Source organism: Pseudoliparis swirei, chromosome 2 (genome assembly GCF_029220125.1).
Source record: "Pseudoliparis swirei isolate HS2019 ecotype Mariana Trench chromosome 2, NWPU_hadal_v1, whole genome shotgun sequence".
Taxonomy (NCBI): domain Eukaryota; kingdom Metazoa; phylum Chordata; class Actinopteri; order Perciformes; family Liparidae; genus Pseudoliparis; species Pseudoliparis swirei.
Window position 1 is genome coordinate 9,348,099 of NC_079389.1, and position 18,621 is coordinate 9,366,719.

Genomic DNA, 18,621 nt, shown 5'->3' on the forward strand with positions numbered 1-18,621 from the left:
GCCATTGACGCTGCCAAAGAGGAGCATATCGTAGCAACTTGTTGCTACGGTCGCCTGCTGCTGGTTTGACAGTGTAACACTGGTCTGAATGGAGCTGGATGATGGGAGGGTTGATGGATTTTCCTTGGAGAGTGATATGTCAACACGGTTCAACGCGTGTGCGCGGAGCTGCGATGCTTAATGGCTCTTCAGAGGCCACATATAATATATCTGGAGCAGGTTTTTCCGCATGAGTTTAAAAGGGAGAAGGCAGAAACGATAGCGTGATGGTACAAACTGCTCTTTTGAACAAAGACAGAATATACAAACGGAACAGACGGAAGAGGAGTGTTAGGATTTTGGGACACAACTGAGGGATGAAGCCTCGGGGCAGATTGAACAGACGTCCTCCTGGGTAACCCAGGCCTTCATTTGAATGTGTGTTATATGCCATCTCTGCTTTTCATGCTGCAGTAACTGCTGACTAACTGCAGCTCGCAGTGACGTTTTATCTGGCTTCCCAGCAGCGAGGCTGTTTCAACCCCTTCCTTCCTCTTCGAGCCGCCCCTTATGGTCTCAACTGATGTTCTTTCTGAAACACTCAACGGTCTCAACTCTCTTATACCTCATTCTCTGACGAGCTGGCGGACAGAAGCACTTCCTGGGCATCAAAGAACTCAGAGACAGACTCCGACATGGAAAGTCGGCTCTCATTAGAGGCCTGCTGAGTCAGAGGGATCCCCATCTGTTCTCCAGTCTGCAGGAAAAACACAAGCAACACACGAGATGTTCACTGTGCCTTGCTATGGTGACACGTTTAAGAACCGAAACAGACTGGAGCAAACACAAACACCAGCAGAAGACGACACAGGGTTCCTCTCGCAGCATATGGATCCTTGCCAGAGGGCAAGCTCCCATCCGTTTCTAATGAGTTTTTTTCTTCTCATTAACCTTCATGGCAGATTGTGCATAGAGTAATGGTCCTTAAAGCTTACCTGTCAGGGTGTACTGAAAAAAATACATCAGTCTATAAGCACGAGAATCAATAATGCAACTGATGAATGCATGATGCACACACTCCAACTACCCGGTCAGCCTGGGAAGCTTCATTGTTTTAGCAATGTAAGAGTCAGAAATGTTCTCTGTTGGTGACAGATTGACCACAGAGACCTACCTCATCCGGCGTGGAGATGATGTTCACACTGACAACTCGTTCAGTCAGGACAGATTCAGAGTGAATGCGATTGAGTCGGGTTCGAAGTTCTGCATTTTGGGACAGGGCCTGAATAATAATAAAAGTAAATAATAAAAGTGTGGTTTATTTCCCACTTGCTTTGTGGTTGTTCTGATACTGTTGGGCAGGGGTGGAGGGAAGATATAGCGTCTGATGCACTGGATGTAGGTACTTTGATAGGCTTATAACAAAAAAGAACATTTAAAAAAAGAGGAGAAAAAAGGATTGGTTTGGATCTTCTTCAAGGATATTTCAATTCTCTCACATGAGAAGTTGTTGACATTCCTCCTCTTCATACTGGCGGTGAAGCGATCCCTTACTAAAGCCACTACGCTGTAAAAGATGGCGGTCAAATGCCCCAGTCTTCACAGGGTTGCTTTCAGCCAATATGACGGCTCAGAAGACGAGGCGAATATCTTCTCAAGTTACGGTCATTTGGTAGGAATGTGATTTCATGACTCGTGTTTTCTTGGTGCCGGGACAATTCAAGACTCAAGCCACACTTTGAAATCCATCATTGCTTAGAACGACGACATGTTTCTTATGTCTTTCATCTTTAGTGGATTTCTCTAAACGGCCAGTTGTAACAGGAGGAATGCTTACGATGGAAAAATGACTCCCTAAACGTGCATATGGACAAGTGAATATTCAAGATCGAAATATCTGAACCTATTCTTATTTCTATTTAAAACAGACACCAAAGCAATCAGTCGAGCTGAGGGGAATGAGGTGATAATGATCTCATCATATGATTTTAAATATACACATATTGATTATAGCCACTTTAAGTAAAACAATGTGTACATGTGAAATATAACATCAAAGAGACAAAATGAACTCAGTGATACCCTTTTGAGATTAAAACAGCTGACATCAGCAGTTGTCGCTGTCATGACCCTGATACCTTCACACGGAGGAGCTCTGCCACAAACACTTGACCTCCAGCCTACAACAACATTGCCACGAAACTACCCAATTAGGAACATTTCACTGAAATGATGTTGATAGTTAGCAGAGGAACAGTCCAATTAAATCTCCGAGATAAAGTGGCAGCCCTAGGGAGCCGAGTTAACGAACTGCACGGCACATTTTTCTCTCTCAATTAATATTGGAAAAGGTGATTGAAAATTCACTATTGACTTGCTTGTGCTCTCATCTCCGCGTGTCATCTTTTCTAATTGTGATTACAGTTACAGATTACACTTGTGATTACAATTGTGATTTATTGCTTGCAATTCAATTCAATTCAATTCAGTTTATTTGTATAGCCCAATTTGGGCCCAATTTTTAGCCCAATAAATGGTAGCTTGTGTGTTTCATCTGACATCCCGTCATCGGGAGAGTTTCTCCTGATTTTTGCAGTTATTTCCCCAGTTACATGTTCACACAATATCATATCATGCTTTATGAAAGGGAAGACGCCAAATATGTGAGACAAACGGCTGAGAATAACTTTCCCTAACTAATGGTAGAACAAGAGAGGAATCGTGGGTAATGGTGAAGACGGTCTATTACCTGTGACAGAGACTTCCTGAGAGAGTTGATCTGGGCTGATTGGTCTGACTGCTCCTGGTCAGACAGAATCTGTTTGATCTTTTCTTTCTCTATGGCGACTGTGTTGAAGGCCGACTTCAGCAGGGAGTGGACTGTAGACAGGATACAATTAAATCAGCATCATATATAAGTTTTTCTCTGTTGCAGTCATAATCCTTGAAAAGAAAAAAAACATTATCCTCAACACACACTTGTTTTTGATGTTTGATTAACACATCCTGTTCTTCTACTCCCCTGTATTGTGTTTGAGTTTTCTAGGCTTTTTCTAATTAAATTCATAAAGCATTTTTGAGAATTTCAATAAATAAAACATATTTGTATTATTGGGATTATTATAAGCACAGTTATATTGAATAAAGTGACACATTGAGTTAGTTTCGGTTCACCAAATTAAAATTTTAAAGGGATTTCTATTACTATCAGGTTTAATTACCAACATTGTATCGTTAATTATAATGTGTAAAACCCCCCAAAAAATTAAGACTTTAGCTTTGGCCATTGCTCTTATATGCTACGATAAAATGTATTTGTTAAAAAGTTATTTGCTGGTATAATAAGAATAATAATTCAAACTTATATAGTGCTTTTCTGAATACACAAAGACGCGTTACAGTGACAAACAGAACAAAACGAAAATGGAAAGCAAACAAAACAAACAAACAGGACATATCAGGGAAAACGACGACATCGATCTCACAAGTCATGAGTAGACCGGTTGTGAACAAGCAGTTTATATTTGGAGGTAAAACTGATAATGAACATATCTGCAATTTTGCTAATGATCACTTTCTGCACATAAAAACGTTGTCTCCACACAACTATGGCAAGTACAGGAGGTCAAAGTTGAACCATACAGTTTGCCTTAAAACTGAGATGGATGTTAACCAGGTTCAGTTGGTTAGATGTAGTATTTATTTGTCAGGGTCAGAGCATAGCTTCTTCGATGTGTCAGAGTTACCTGTAAGTGTGATTTTCTTCCCTGTCTGACTTGTTTTTATTGTTCCATGCCATGCGTGCAGCCTGCAGCCTACCGTTCTGGGCAATTGTGCAGAATTCCTCCTGAAGTTTAATGTAGTCACTGGCACACTCGACACCGTCTGTCAGGCGGGAGACAGGGGGTTGAAAGTCCACCAGCTCGGCACACAGGTTGGGGTTGGATGAGTGGAGACGGACGGGGGACATGCTGGCAGACAGAGGGACCTGGAGAGAGATGAGCACCACAAAGGACCAGTCAGTCAGCCCAGGGGCCCAATAATGTGCTGTTTGTCTGACAGAACCAGCTGTCAAGAACAAGAACCGTGGTCCAATAAGGCACAGCTAACCCAAAAATACACAGCATAATGGTACCAGTTATCACACCAGCATGTTACACTGGGGAGCAGTGCGATGCTGTTCTCAGTACTGTCCTAGAAATTATTTTAAAGGATAGTCCTTCCTTCCTGCTGCTATCAGGCTGCACAACAAACTGAGCTTGTAGTCGACGGGAAAAACACTAAATAACTGGATGACTTTTCACTTTGACACTTTAATCGGTTGACTGTTTCAATACACTTAGTTATTACCGTGTATATACTTTTATTCCGTCTGTATATTTAATATTGCTTTTGTATTTTTTTTTTTTCTTACTGTTTTTTAACTTTTTTAATTTTTATTACTGCTCACTACTGTGCACCTGCTGCTGTAATCCTGCAATTTCCCCACTGAGGGACTAATACAGGAATATCTAATCTAATCTAATACCCAAAACAAAATAACTGCATCCTCATTATTCTGCACCTTCTGATGATATTCTCTGAGGTCAAATTTATGAAGATTCTCATTCATGAATGACACCAAGAACTAGTAAATCAAACTGCATGTGACGTTTAGTCCTGTAGATGTGACAGAAGCTCTGTAGTTTGGGATGAACACTAAAGCCACTAAGTCTTTCACTTCACACATCTAGAAATCTCTTAGGACTATTGACAAGCTATTAGATTTGGTGATAGAAAATCTATTCACACGATAAATAAGTCTTAATATTGGGTGGTTAAAAAGAACAGCAACAGTGTATGAAAGCACATTTAGTCTTTTTTTAAAGTACAGATGAATATATTAGGCAAAATAAGGAAGAGTTAGGCCATGAAATATCAAATTGATGAGTGCCAGTTGCAGTGCAGACCAATTAAAGAACCAAAAAAATCAAGAAAAACAACAGAAAATGTTATGTTGTAAAAACAGCAGTGGAAGTATATTTCACTCTTGTTCAATAACACTTCGACTGGACGTATAAGTTCATACAGGAATCAAACCTGCGACTGTGATCCGTTACATCAGTTTCTCTCTAGCCTCAACCAAACTTTACAAACCACTTTTATATTGAAAGGTACTTTGCTGTACTTTATGTGCAAAATATATTGGCCAAGATCCCTCCCTACTGACTATACAGTGGAAAATATAGTGAGTTCATCATTTTTTAGAGCAGTCCGAAGAGAGTGAGCATGATTCTTCACTATATAGTGGACTCAAAGTGTCCCACAGGCCATCATGAAAAGTAGTGTGCAACCGATGGCTAAGTGAGCACTAAACACCATCACGCTGAAGCAAAAATGGACGAGAGGAGCGAGAGCAGCATGATTGAGACAAATCCATAATCAAAATCCATTCGAAAGATAATATATTCAATGTGAGCAGCAGAGCAGTGCATTACAACAGAAACGGCCACGAAATACTTTATATTTATTTAGTTGTGAGTGTATTGCCCCCTCATTGGCAACTTCTTCTGTTCTGACTATCACAATAAAAGCTTGTGATACATACGCTGAATTACTGCTTATATGGGGAACTTAAATTCACTCAGAGCATTTCAATGAGAGGAAACTCACAATTTGTATTTATAAAACATAATGTACAGGTATGTCGTGAGAGACTGCTCCACCAGTCGGTGTCTGAAAGTATGTTTTCATTTTGTTGACAAGCTCACTAGATAATCCTCTACACTGAATTGACTGGATAGTGAGGAGGGAGCTTTTGGACACAACCATTGTGTTTATTCAAACCAAAATCCAACAAAGAAATCAATTAAACACAATACTACAATAAGTGTTAATATATTCACTCAATAATATATGTATCTATTATTATTATCATTATAAATAAAGGATAAGGACTACAAGGAGACTTCATACTATCTAAGATGTACTAAGTGATGTATGTGTGTGTGACTTTGGTACCTGAAGCTGGAATTTTGCGTCTTTGCCGACACTTTTTGTTCTCCATCTTCTGTTCAAGCGCTTTTCTTTCTTTGACAATTCTACACAATTGGTCTTTGTAACACACGTGGATTAAAATATGCAAAATGCGGTTAGAATAGAACAAACACATCACAAATAATGAAAAAGCATTGCAGTGAAATGGAAAAACCAGACAACGTTCCAACTAATGAGTCGCAAACAAATTATTGGGGTAAATAAATAATGCATTTCAGCCAAAAACTATAATACCAACAATTTAAAATGTCTGTCTAGAAAGGTAGTCAAGGTGACTTCCCTGGGGAAAAAAGGTCACTTTAAAAATAAGTATGCATGTGTGTGTGTTTCTGTGTCTTTATTTACCTGCATCTCTGTGAAGTTGGGTGCTGACTGTGTCCTTTGGAGAATCTCCAAACTCTGCAATAGCCGACTCAGCTCAGTCAGATTGGACTGACAGCGTGCAAGCTCTGAAAATACAATTCACGTACACATTCAGTGTTGTGCGCCATGAAATTGGTATCAATCCTTCTCTCCGGGTTCAGAAGACTTATCGTAACTTCTTTATGAATCAGAATGGTTCCCATCACGAGGAAGACAATTGCACTCACCCTCTGAGCACTTGTCCATCTCCTCAGATTCCTGCAGCCACGCGACCACCTTGCTCTGGCCGTTACTGTAGGAGGCGGGCAGGCTGCTGTTGCTGATGCTGCTGGGGGCCACCGGCCGCCACGGCAAACTGCTCGGCTTGACCTGCTGACGGGCGAAAGGGGAACAGACACAGAGACCAGATGTTGTGTCTGAGTTTACTGTACTGTGTTCAAAATGTGTGACTGGTTCAACTGGTTTTGAACCTAGCTCAGTTCAGGTGGTACTGACATTGTGATATAAGGAATATTCTGGCTTATGGAATGTGACATCTTCTGGTGTAAAATATGCCAGAAACTCTCAATTCACCAAATCAATATCTTTAATTTTCTATCGGTAACTACTGGAAGGAACATAATACTCCAACCGTCTTACACCAAACAACGTCCCGCGGACATTTTGTTGTACATGTTTACTATCAGGTAGGCAATTTCATTAAAATAAGGAATAATTAAGATCAATATATTTGATGGAATAGTGGCATTAGAAGCCATACAACAGTGTGCGTTATAGCTTTAAGTCCTATATTACTATCAACACGAGTCATTGGCAACCAACCAACATATGACGGTCCTCCCTCCAAAACTCTTTGATGTAGCGGTTCATTTTGACTCAGGGATTAGAGACTCGCGCTTAAGCAGCTCATCTGGCTGCAGCCAGCTGCTCTGAATCCACATCCTCCTGATCACCTCTGATGGCCTGCATGAGATCCACACTCCCAGGGGAACCTGCTCTGGCTTCATCCTCATATTTACACACAGTTCAGACATGTCAACAACGTCCAACGAGGGACACAATTACCTGGCCAATTAGTGGGACTAAACTGGGCAGATATCGGCCATTAGTCCATTAAATAGCCACACAGATCATAGACATGTGTTGTGATTACATTTAGTAAAATATCGGCTTCTATTCATTTTAATGGTTAAAAACACATCAAATTAACACCAGTCATTTGCAATAGTTGTAAGGAAATATGACTGTTAAATGAAGGTGTTGCACACAGTTGTCAGGTGGGTGATCCCAACAGGTGGTTCAAGCTCCTCCAATGTGAGGATTGCTCCTTTTCTCCGTTAAATATAATTGTCAACTGAATATCTTTGGCCCATTTTTTTGACACGACTAGAACATGTGAAGATGTCACCGTGGGCTTTGGGAACCTGCGATAGACAGTTGTCCCTTTATTCCTTACGTTTTCTAAATACCAGGATTCTTTTATTAATAAAGAAATTAATTGTATGATTAATTGGTGGGAGGGCTCACCTGGGCTTCACGCGCCACACTCGAGGCAGGTTTGGGGGACACCTGGGCAGCTGGGGGAGGAAACGTTCGCATGGTGGCCTCCCGGGGAGATCGCACAATCTCGTTCTGCCGGTAAAGCCGGTGATGACGCAACTTGGACACCCAGGCATCAAAGATGTCTTGAGATTTGACCTAAACGGGAAGACAGCTTTCAACCCTGTCCTCTCCTGTCCAGTTTATCGCTGCTGAAATGACAACATTGTGTTACCTTCAGGTGATAGATGTGCTCCTCAGTGTCCAGGTCGATGCGACGGGCTCTCTTCTTGATGGACATGACCGAGAGGCCAACGTCGATGCTACCATGAAGTTTGCCTTTTTGGATCTAAGGTAAGTGATCAACACAGCAGTCGACTAAAAGCGCAGTTTACTCAATGTTAACAGTTAGTCAAATCAGTTAGTCGAGTCATTTTTACATTCATAACAAACTAAAGTCTGAAGAAACTAAAGAAACCGCCATACTGTTGATCACTTGTATTCATTTTAAAATGAGCTGTATTTAACATTCTGAACATTAATATAGCAGCAATCAACTATTAGCCATGTAAAGATATGGTGGATGGATGTCTACCCGAGTAGAGAATGAGCTCTCCCTCTGTGTATTTTATTCCCCTTTCTTTATTGACATGATAAGTTAGTGCATGTGACTGTGAGCGTGCCCAACCGATTAGCTCACCACTGCTCTGAACTGCTCTCGTATGACGGTTACAGCTGATACGGCGGCGGGGCGGAAGTGTAGCATCCACCCTCCTCTTCCCCCTCAGGTTAACACTGTGAGGTCTGTCAGCACTGTTGCTGTTGTTTGCGCTGTTAGCACCGTGAGCTGTGATGGGCTTGCACCTTTAACAATGTTCCAGTCTTCAGGTCAAATTTGTTTTGCAAAACAGGCAGAGCTGAAACAGTTAACTGATTGATTGATCATTTTCTGGTAATAAACACATATCCAAATGTAGGATGAAAAAAACATTGATGTATGATTGCAATGGTGTGAAGCTGATCAAGCAGAAATGACCATCATTTGCTATTGATATGACTGACAGCCGATTAGTATGTTTGGGTTTTGGACAAAACATGTGAAGATGTCTCTTTGGCCTTCAGGGTTATCTTGTATGAAAGATAATGTTGTAGGCATTGGACACTATTTTCTGAAGTATAAAAAACCAAATGATTCATCAGCGATTCCAAGAAAAATAATCTGTAAATTCAATCAATGTAAATGATGGTTAGTTGCAGCCGAAACGTGAGAACAAGTGATCCACAGAGTGCACGATTCTTTGGTCTCTGTTACTTTTCCACTTTGTCCGTAAAATGTGAGCAGAGTGACACGTCGTGCTGACACACATTGAACATTATGACTCGTGTTGCAGATGTTTCTGCTGAGTCATGTTCAAGCCAAGCTGATATCAGGCTGGGCTGCCCTGTCTCGGCCTGTGGGTTATAGTCAGGGTTACTTACATCAAGAGGGGACTTGGAGTACTTCAGGATACCATTGTCCAGGACAAAAAAACGCTGCAGAGAATATAAGCACAAAAATAGTGTGTTGCTTGAATAACAGGAAGGGCGGACATTGAAAACATATATCACATTGGACCTGTTTATATTTTGGATTCAGGTTGTCTACCATTTGTTGCTCTCAAAATGAGTTGTATGTTCTGTGGTGTTCATATATGATGGCAACAGGGACTTGGTTATGGAAAACAACATCTAAGCTGATGCTGAAGGCAGTGACTTCAAAGGAAATATTGCTTGCGGAAGAGGCCCAGAGAAGGTTAAGCAAGGTGAATAAAAAGGGGAACGTACCGTATTTCTCGACTCGACAGCAAACATTCAAGGAGCGGCTAATTTTGAAAGTATTTTTTCCCCCCCAACAAAAGCTTTTGTGTCTCACTTTGTCTGGAGATCTTACCTTGTGCCAGCCTTTCAGGGGCCATTTCCGCTTCTTCAACATGAAACCCTCGTGTTTATCAGGCCTCTGGACGTTGCTCTGGCCGATTTTCAGCCCCTCAATGATTTCCCAGCTGTCTGCCTCCTAGACAGGAATAAAGTAGAGTCAGAACAATCCACTCACTCCTCCAGAATAGGAAGAAAACTAAGATAAAAGAAGAGACAGTCAAATCATGGCTCACATCTGAAAACCAAAGTAATACATTTAACGCTTCTTTATTCATTCCCCCTGTACTACACATTAAAAAAAATACTGCCCCATTCAAATTCCTGCTGCTTTCTCAGCATTTCCACTCCATTAGCGTTCTCCTGACTGTGCTCTTCCAGCTGCGAGTAGGTTTGTAAATTAAAGGGACATCTCTGGAGTAGAAGGACTGCAAAGTCAGGCAGGGACAGGTAAAACATCTCACACAATCCTTTTAGCGTACTTCAGATGTTATTTTGTGCTTAAGTCTGAACATTTCTGACCGACATGCCTATTTTTCCTGTACGTGTCTATCTACCTCTTAACATTTAATACATTATTTACAAAACACTGTAAAGTAGTGGTAAGCAGAGGTCAGTTTATTAGTGGCCATAACTACATCTCCTCCTGCTGGCACCCATAAGTGGAGGCATAAAAACAATCAATGACAATATAGTAAAAGACAGTTGTAATAATATAAAAATTCCATGGGATGAGTTATCATTTTTGACAAATGCCTTAATAAACAGTCAAACATATGCTTTTTGCTGTGTGCTAATACATAGTTCTACTACTACTACTACATAGTTATACTACGACTACTGCCTGAAGTGGACAGGACTCAATTATTTAAATAAGTCATGTAACTTGTGTGCACCAATCAGGATTTAGCAACTTTTCAATGAAAATCTGATGACAGGTGGATCTCGGGGTGTTTTTATCTCCACAACTTTGCTTATTTGATCATTTAGAGAATATCGTTAGTGGCTTCAACAAGCACCAAAGAACAGGTGTGCAACTATGTTTAGCTGTGTGTTACGCTTTATCTGGAGAAAGCAACTGAAATGTTTCTTTCAAATAATGTTATTGGGAGCATTTCTGCAAAACTTTTGACTTTAATACAGAAGAGAGACCTGCTTCAATTTGAACCCTATTTTAGATTAGATTAGATATTCCTTTATTAGTCCCACAGTGGGGAAATTGCAGGATCACAGCACATCAGAGCAGTAAAAGATCAAAATAAAAACACAGAACACAATAACAATACCAAATATACAGAGGAATACGAAATACATACACAAGGCAGTGTATGTGTATTTCCCTCAAATGACGCAAAATAGAAGAGAGAAAGGAAAAAGGGGCACTCCTTTGGAGTTCGGAGCAGGTCCGTCTTTCATTCAGAGGATCCGCGGTTTGATCCCCGCTCACCCGATTGAGCGAGACTGAATTGCTCCCTGTAGCTGTGTCTACGGTGTATGATTGTAAGTTGCTTTGGATAAAAGCGTCAGCTAAATGAAATGTAATGGTCACCATGATTTTTTAAATTGCTCTGTCATCCACAGTTTCAAGGGAGGGATGTTTATTTTCCTGCTATTAGGACACAGGAGACCAAGTGTTGTTGAGAAGCAATTCATTTACTAAATGCCTCAGATATTCCTCAGAGTGCTTCAGTATAATCAGTTGTGAATCAGTAGGCGGCTACAAATCTGTCGGTTAAAGAGGTTTCTTGATATTTGTCACAAAGACGGTGAACATTGAGGAACCGTGATATTAATGGAGCATCAACAGGTGAGAATAAAAGGGAAAGTAACCAATTTGACTGACAGCTAATCGCCTGACTGCAATATAGTCTGCCACTGTAGTAAAAAACATGTACTCTGTATATGTTTGGGCTGTTAGCCATCAGAATAAATACACTATTAATAAAATGGAATGCATCTAAATGTAATTGTGGCAGCTGTCCCCAATCTGGCCTCGGCTGCTCGTATAAAAGGGCAGCAGAGCTGGTGGTAGGGAGCGAAGTGAGCAGACGCCTTGTTGAACGGTCTGCTGTGTGTTGTGTGCTGACAATAAAATATGTCTTCCAACGGAACCTCATCGCTGTTATCTGGCTATCCTTGGAGCTTTTGGGGGAAACCCACGGGTGACGGCCAGAAACCCTTCACAGTAATGTTTGCAAAATAGGTCCAATTATGAATTTGATACTTGAATCCACCTTTATGGCAAAACCCACAACTTGTTTTCTTCTTAGGAAAACCAAATAGTATCCCGTAGCTCTTCATTCGGCTTCGTGTGATGCCGCAACCTCCGAGACAGCTGGTTGGGTGTGCGTTACGACGTCTGACCTTGGCTTGCAAAAAAAGGAGACAACAGCTTGTTTAATCTAATGACCGGGCGAACAGATCTGTTTGATGATGAGGTCATGTGTCTCCGCTGACGAGAGCCCCTCCCTTCTTCAGTGGCTCTGTGCAATTGAAGTGGAGCGGCTCAACTTCATTAGCAAAATGCACATCACCATTCAAAGCAATCATGTCATCAAAGATAACGGTTATTATGCCCGAAGCAATTCCGTCATCAGTTGAACAACTTGACTGTATAATGTGAAATGATTGATACATCAACGCTTCTGCATTCAGACCATAACAGCCTTAACGTGACAAGCACCCTTCCTTAGAGGCAATAACAAGCAGCAGTCTTTGAGAAACCCTTCAGACGAACTTCCTGTGCGTTATCTGGGGCATTACAAACAGACTTTCAACTGGATCTAAATTGATAAATCAATACTGCACTAAATAAAGAATGGCTTTGTCCTGCAACTATTGTAATTGAATGCACTTTCCTGGGAATCGTTTTAACAACCGAACCATTAACGATAGAAATCATCAAATTCCTCATGAGGAATGGTACACTCAACCTCTGGCTCCACGTTAATACCTAAGTATATGTAACTATTGGTTTGTATGGAAATTACTGCCACAGTCAGAGGATTTGCTTTTGTTATTTGACCTTAAATACAGAACTGAATGAAGCCAAAGTGATTCCCTGCACTCGGCTCACATTCATTCATCTTACTGCAGAATCATTAAAAGCTGAATGAGCCGGTCCTTCTTGGTGAGTTTTACCCATTAATAAAGGATCTCGTGGCAGACTCAGTGAGAAGAGGTCTGCTTTTATATGTCAAAATGTTGAAAGGTTTCCACAAGCTTGCTCGTTTGACACCGGATAATTTTGAATTGGTTTAGCTTTTTATCATATCAGTTGAACAACATGGTTACAGTACACATTACTTCTATAATGCCAATCATCAACTACATCAATCCAGTGTAAGTCCTCTGGTATTTTTAATGCTGCATCAATGCCTTCAACTTGACAGTTTATTTCCTACTTTACGGTTAGCTTAGCCAAGTGCAATAAAACTTAATGATGAAATAAAAAAAGTGATAAAAGTAACAAAACAGGCAATTCTGTGTAATCTTTCATGGCAGTTATAAATCTAAGGGCCTAACATAATCATTGATTAGCCTAAATAAAGAAAATAAAGGCCAGGTTCTTTTAAGTAACAAGCTACGGAAGGCAAGACAAGTTCAATATTTTCTGGATAACGGCTTCATTTTCTTATGTTACTGTTGTATATGTTATTCCACAATCTGGAAAAAAATAATTTATGTTTTTTAAAGATCAGCATCCAAGTAGAGCTGCATCACATTTTTCCATCCACAGAAATATAATCAGCAAGTATTTTGATATTTGACTAATGTTTTGATTCATCTGAAATCTGAGCAGCTCCAGTTTCAGCAACAACTAAGCATGACATGTAAAGCATACAACCTTAAAAGAGCCCGTGATTACCTTTCATTGGCTCTTTAAACATCCATGAGCAACCATTATCCATTTTATCAAACTATTGTTTTTATTTGTATACAGACGACTCAACTATCTGTCAAATATACAGGATGGTACATTCATTTTCTGTTTGACTGCAGGTGCCCTTTCGGGTAAATACTGATCTTGTGAAGACTGCCTTTCTTACTTTGAAGCTTGGAAGTGGAAATCAATCCTGAAGAATTGACCTTCTGGCCGGATTTAAGCCGTTAACTTTGAATCTATTGAGTGATGTCTTTAATTGCCTTTGGTGCTGTGTGTGCTTTTGTTATGTCTGGATAAGTTCTTCATACACACATATACAGGACTGTCTCAGAAAATTAGAATATTGTGATAAAGTTCTTTATTTTCTGTAATGCAATTAAAAAATTATTAAATATTAAAAGAATAAAAGGCTTGCAATATTTCAGTTGATTTGTAATGAATCCAGAATGCATGACATTTTTGTTTTTTTAATTGCATTACAGAAAATAAAGAACTTTATCACAATATTCTAATTTTCTGAGACAGTCCTGTATGTGCTTAAGTTGTTCCATCTCATGATTGTTGTGTGTACGGATGTGTCTTTTTGTTAATACTGATTATGTTTTCTTTTTCTCTGCTCTACACAGGTTTATCCTGCAAAAGAGAACTTTGTCTAAATGAGATTACCTGATTCAATAAAGGTTGTATTTGTGGGTGAATGCTTGGTAGGTGGGGTGAAGGATAGCATGTAAAGGTGGAGGTGGGTGTGGTAAATTGCTTAATACTTCAGATTACCTTCCTTCAGTATAATATTCAGTCTAGTCTATTCAGCTACATGACAACTAGCCTTATCACTATGCACCTGTGTGTTCGCGACACAATACCAAATACTAAATAATTCAAACCTTCAGATCTAAGTCTTTGGTTTCTTGTTGTACTTGTGTAAGAATAGACTGTACTCCTTGATCAAATAACTGTAACATGTTCCCACCTCTTCTACCACAATCACCACTCGACAATGGTATTTCAGCAACTAATAGCCACAGAGGCATTGTTGTGAAGATTGATCTCACTGCAGCAGGGCTCCAGACTGCGACCAAATGGTCGCATTTTGCGCCTAAAATTAGACACAGTGCGAGTAAATTTTTCATCAACTCGCGCATGCGCGACCAGTAAATTAGCAGATTTTTTAAAAATTATTATTAAATATTTGTGTTGCTGACAAACTTGTTCTCCACTTCAGCCCACTATAGTTAGCGGTAATGCCTGAATGACTGGTTTGCTAACCGACATTAACTCCAGAAGAAGAAGAAAGGAGACGAAAACCGAAGAAGGCTGGCCTGTGTGTGAGAGCGGGGGGGGGGGGGGGGGATGACCACGGTTATAGGCTAATGTGTGAAAAGAGGCGCATCGCAACGGAGACGATGCGCCCGGCGAGGGCCGCAGAGTGAGAGGTCCACGAGGGGATCCTCACGCACCGAGCGGCGTCCCCGTCCCCCGAGTTGAATCTCTGGGTCAACTCAGCCGACTCTCACATGTCTGCCCCTGGAGACTGATGCTCACGGTAAACGCATTCGATCGGGAGCGCGCGAGGGTTTTGATAAAGTTAGCGGAAGGATTTAAGTGACAACATCCGGTTTTGCAAAGTTAGCGGAAAGAACCACGTGAAACAACATCCGTTTTTCAAAATAAGATGTCGACAAATCATACACGAACATATAAAAGTAAACAATGAACTGATTTTGTATCTTTAGAGATCGTTTCTGAGATTTAGCTTAAATTATGCTAACATTAAAACATTTTTACTGGACCAAGGAAGAGTTTATAAAAATAAGTCAGACTTTTGTATGTTAAGAAAAGTCCTGTAAATAGATTTCCCCAAGAGTTCCAGGAAATGAATGATGCAGATGTGTTCCATACATATCTGAAATCCCCTACAATAGCAATCAAACAATTTTAATGTATCAATTAGGACATTTTTCAAAGTTTAAAGAAATCTGTAATTTCTTGAATGTTTGAGGTGCTTTATATATGTATTTCCTCATAGTCCTCGGCAATAATGCTTCACAATAAATAGAATGCTTCAATCAACACCGTGATCGGTATTATCAGATCGGCAGGTACTGATTTCAGTGATCGGTATTATCGGTGATCAGCAGATACTGATTTCAGTGATCGGCACAAAAAACCTGATCGGTGCAGCTCTATTGTAAAACATTATATTGTCACACAATTTACATATCAGAAAATAAGACACACTCTGCTCATATTAGGCGATATAAAAAGAGGCTGTGTCGTTCTATTTCTGCTCCCTATCCTCTCCTGTGTTTTTGAATTTGTCTGTCAAACCTGCACATTAGACAATATAATAACCTATAGAATAAATAAATACATCTGTACAGGACAGGGAAGATACTGGTGTATGCTGCTTTCAAGTGCTCCATCATTCTTTCATCTACATTGGCATGTTGTGGTCTGCAACATAAAAACATTGATTATCTGACCAAAGAGCAACTCATAAGCAGCGTGTGACTCTCTATAATACTACTACTAATACTACTACTAATAATAATAATTTATCCTTTATAGATCCCACAGTGGGGAAATTCTTATCAGCATTTGACCTATCCTGAGTTATTAAGGAGTAGTGAGCTGCAGTGAAGCGCCCGGGGAGCAACTGGGGGTTCAGTGTCTTGCTCTATCTAACCAGGAAATGACAAGCATCTAGGGAAAAATGGAAAGTTGCAGTGACACTATGTGTGTGTGTGTGTGTGTGTGTTAACTGCAGGTGGTGCCTCTAATTGCTCTCATGAGGATCTCCAGAATGAACAGTCGTCATCAGCAGAGGGGAAAGTGACATATATTGATTGTAAAATGGGGCCTGGATCTCATTTCCGGCCTTCCCTCAACAAAATGCCACGCTCTCATTTCTCCTCAAAAACGGAGGCTCAGCCAAGCCAGCTCAGGTCTTTTCTCAGCGTCTACAGTGCTTCCCCAGGATGTCCCTGGGGAAGATGTATTTGACTGCATAGTCTCTTCAGCACCGGTCCATTATAGTACAATATATGGAACACACCAAGCAGACAGTAATGCAGGAAAAGTGTCAATTGTATTCAGAGACAAATAAATATGTTGGAGACAACCTGAGTTCTATTGAATAATAATTCATAAAAGTTCAACAAAATTGATGAGTTGATGCATTGCAATTCTCTCTTGAACGGTTACTACTGGATGCAAAAAAACTCAATAATTGGAAATTCTCAACGTTATGATTGCCTGTAACAATGCTGTGACACAGGGATGTCCGTTCCTTACTGCTGCCCCTGAACACAACAGACGTAATACACTTGCATGTTGTTTACAAAACCAAACCAAAGCTTAAGTCCTGGAGTCACTGAGCAAAGCGGCTCGGATGGAAGTGACGCGCTATGTGTGGACATTCGTTACCACAGAATAAAGTGGAATCGTAACAGATCACTTTATTACTGGATCACTGTATAGTTTGAGCACATGTTCCAGAGAGACATATTTTCGTATAAGAGCTGAATGCTCATTGGCTGTATTATTCTGTGTTATGTATTTGTAAATAAGGGCAGCATGTTATGTCAAATGATACAGAACATGCTGAATTCTGTATTTTTACTAGGGTGCTGCGACAGACACTATTTTATTTATATCATGGTTGGTTCTCTTTGCAGTGCTTCAAATGTAACCCTCCAGTTGACACATCTCTTCTATGTGTTACTCATATTTATACATAAAAGATAATGGGAGTAAATTATTATTTTTTTAAAATCATGAATCATGACAAATATGCAGTGTTTAATAACAGCAGATAGTCACAGTGAGATTATAAAATAAAAAATTGTATTCATCAAGATGAATCGAATTGACCTCGGAATCGAATTGTGAGGCGGCTCCAGATTCCCAATCCTATTGTGTACGTGAAAGATGGATATTTGAGCTGTGAAAACATTGAAAACTCCATCTGCAGAGGAAGACAGTGTGAAACAACAGAAAGCTCAAGAACAGCGACTAAAAAGACCTTGTGTCGGCTTTCCCCTGTGGTTGCAAAGGCAGACGTAACCTTTTTTTGAATCTTTCACCGACATGAAGGGATAAGGATCAAAACTTCTTCTCCTATCTAATGCGGGTGAGGGACGTGAGGGTGGAGGGCAACAGTCCTCTACAGCCCCGTATCACGCCACATTCATTAAGCTTGGCCAACTCAGAGGCTCAAGACACTTTTCTCACATCTTACTTCAGAGCAGTCTCTTAGAATGCACTCAGACAAATTGCAGACATATGCCCTGATATTCCTTGTACATATTTATGATGGTCTTCAACTCAAAACCCCCGAGGCAGCTGAATGGGAAAGGATTTGTAACTATAACTGTTTTTGAACCATGTACCTGCCTCTGTGGTAGACAGATCAAGTGTCTGGATCGCCCTCAGGTACATCGCCGCATCACTTAGCCAGCACTGCTCGATCGTAACACAAAACCGCCGCAACAAGAACTCATTTTGAATTCATGATATGCTGCTGATTCTTTCAACACGCCGCTGACTATCTTGAGGTCTTGATCAAGGTGTGCAACATTCAAGGGAATCTACTTGACAAAGACTTCTTTGGATGGGACCCGACTTCATGAAACAGATTAAAAAAGATGAATAAGAGAAGAGGTGCTGGTAGATAACCTCGCTCTCCGATTTATCTGGCGTTCACGTAACGGGGCCGCTGGGAAATGAAACGCCGAGGCCCTTCACCCATGGAGGCCTTGTTATCAAAAGCAAGTGGTGATATGAGAGAAAGGAACAATGAACAGACGGGTTAACTGCCGGCCTCGTCAAGCAGCAGGTCGTCGACTGTCCGCTTCAAACCCGCCTCGTTTCTCAGACCAACTGCCCTTTCTCCTCGGACAGTC

General features: G+C 40.6%; 1 protein-coding gene across 7 annotated transcripts in view; it reads right to left on the bottom strand.

The window, feature by feature from the left end:
- osbpl6 (oxysterol binding protein-like 6) overlaps positions 1–18,621 on the bottom strand; it is a 34,180-nt gene that overhangs the window by 6,565 nt on the left and 8,994 nt on the right. For 4 of the 7 annotated variants that reach the window (XM_056424619.1, XM_056424590.1, XM_056424580.1 and 1 more), the window contains 11 exons: positions 9,848–9,970; positions 9,397–9,450; positions 8,153–8,266; positions 7,906–8,076; positions 6,606–6,750; positions 6,361–6,464; positions 5,980–6,072; positions 3,799–3,967; positions 2,729–2,859; positions 1,154–1,261; positions 605–736 (listed from right to left, as the gene is read on the bottom strand). In XM_056424619.1, the coding sequence (XP_056280594.1) occupies positions 605–736; positions 1,154–1,261; positions 2,729–2,859; positions 3,799–3,967; positions 5,980–6,072; positions 6,361–6,464; positions 6,606–6,750; positions 7,906–8,076; positions 8,153–8,266; positions 9,397–9,450; positions 9,848–9,970 (1,344 nt within the window). The remainder of the gene's footprint in view (positions 1–604; positions 737–1,153; positions 1,262–2,728; positions 2,860–3,798; positions 3,968–5,979; positions 6,073–6,360; positions 6,465–6,605; positions 6,751–7,905; positions 8,077–8,152; positions 8,267–9,396; positions 9,451–9,847; positions 9,971–18,621) is intronic. The other 3 variants (XM_056424609.1, XM_056424637.1, XM_056424629.1) reach the window with 3 other exon arrangements.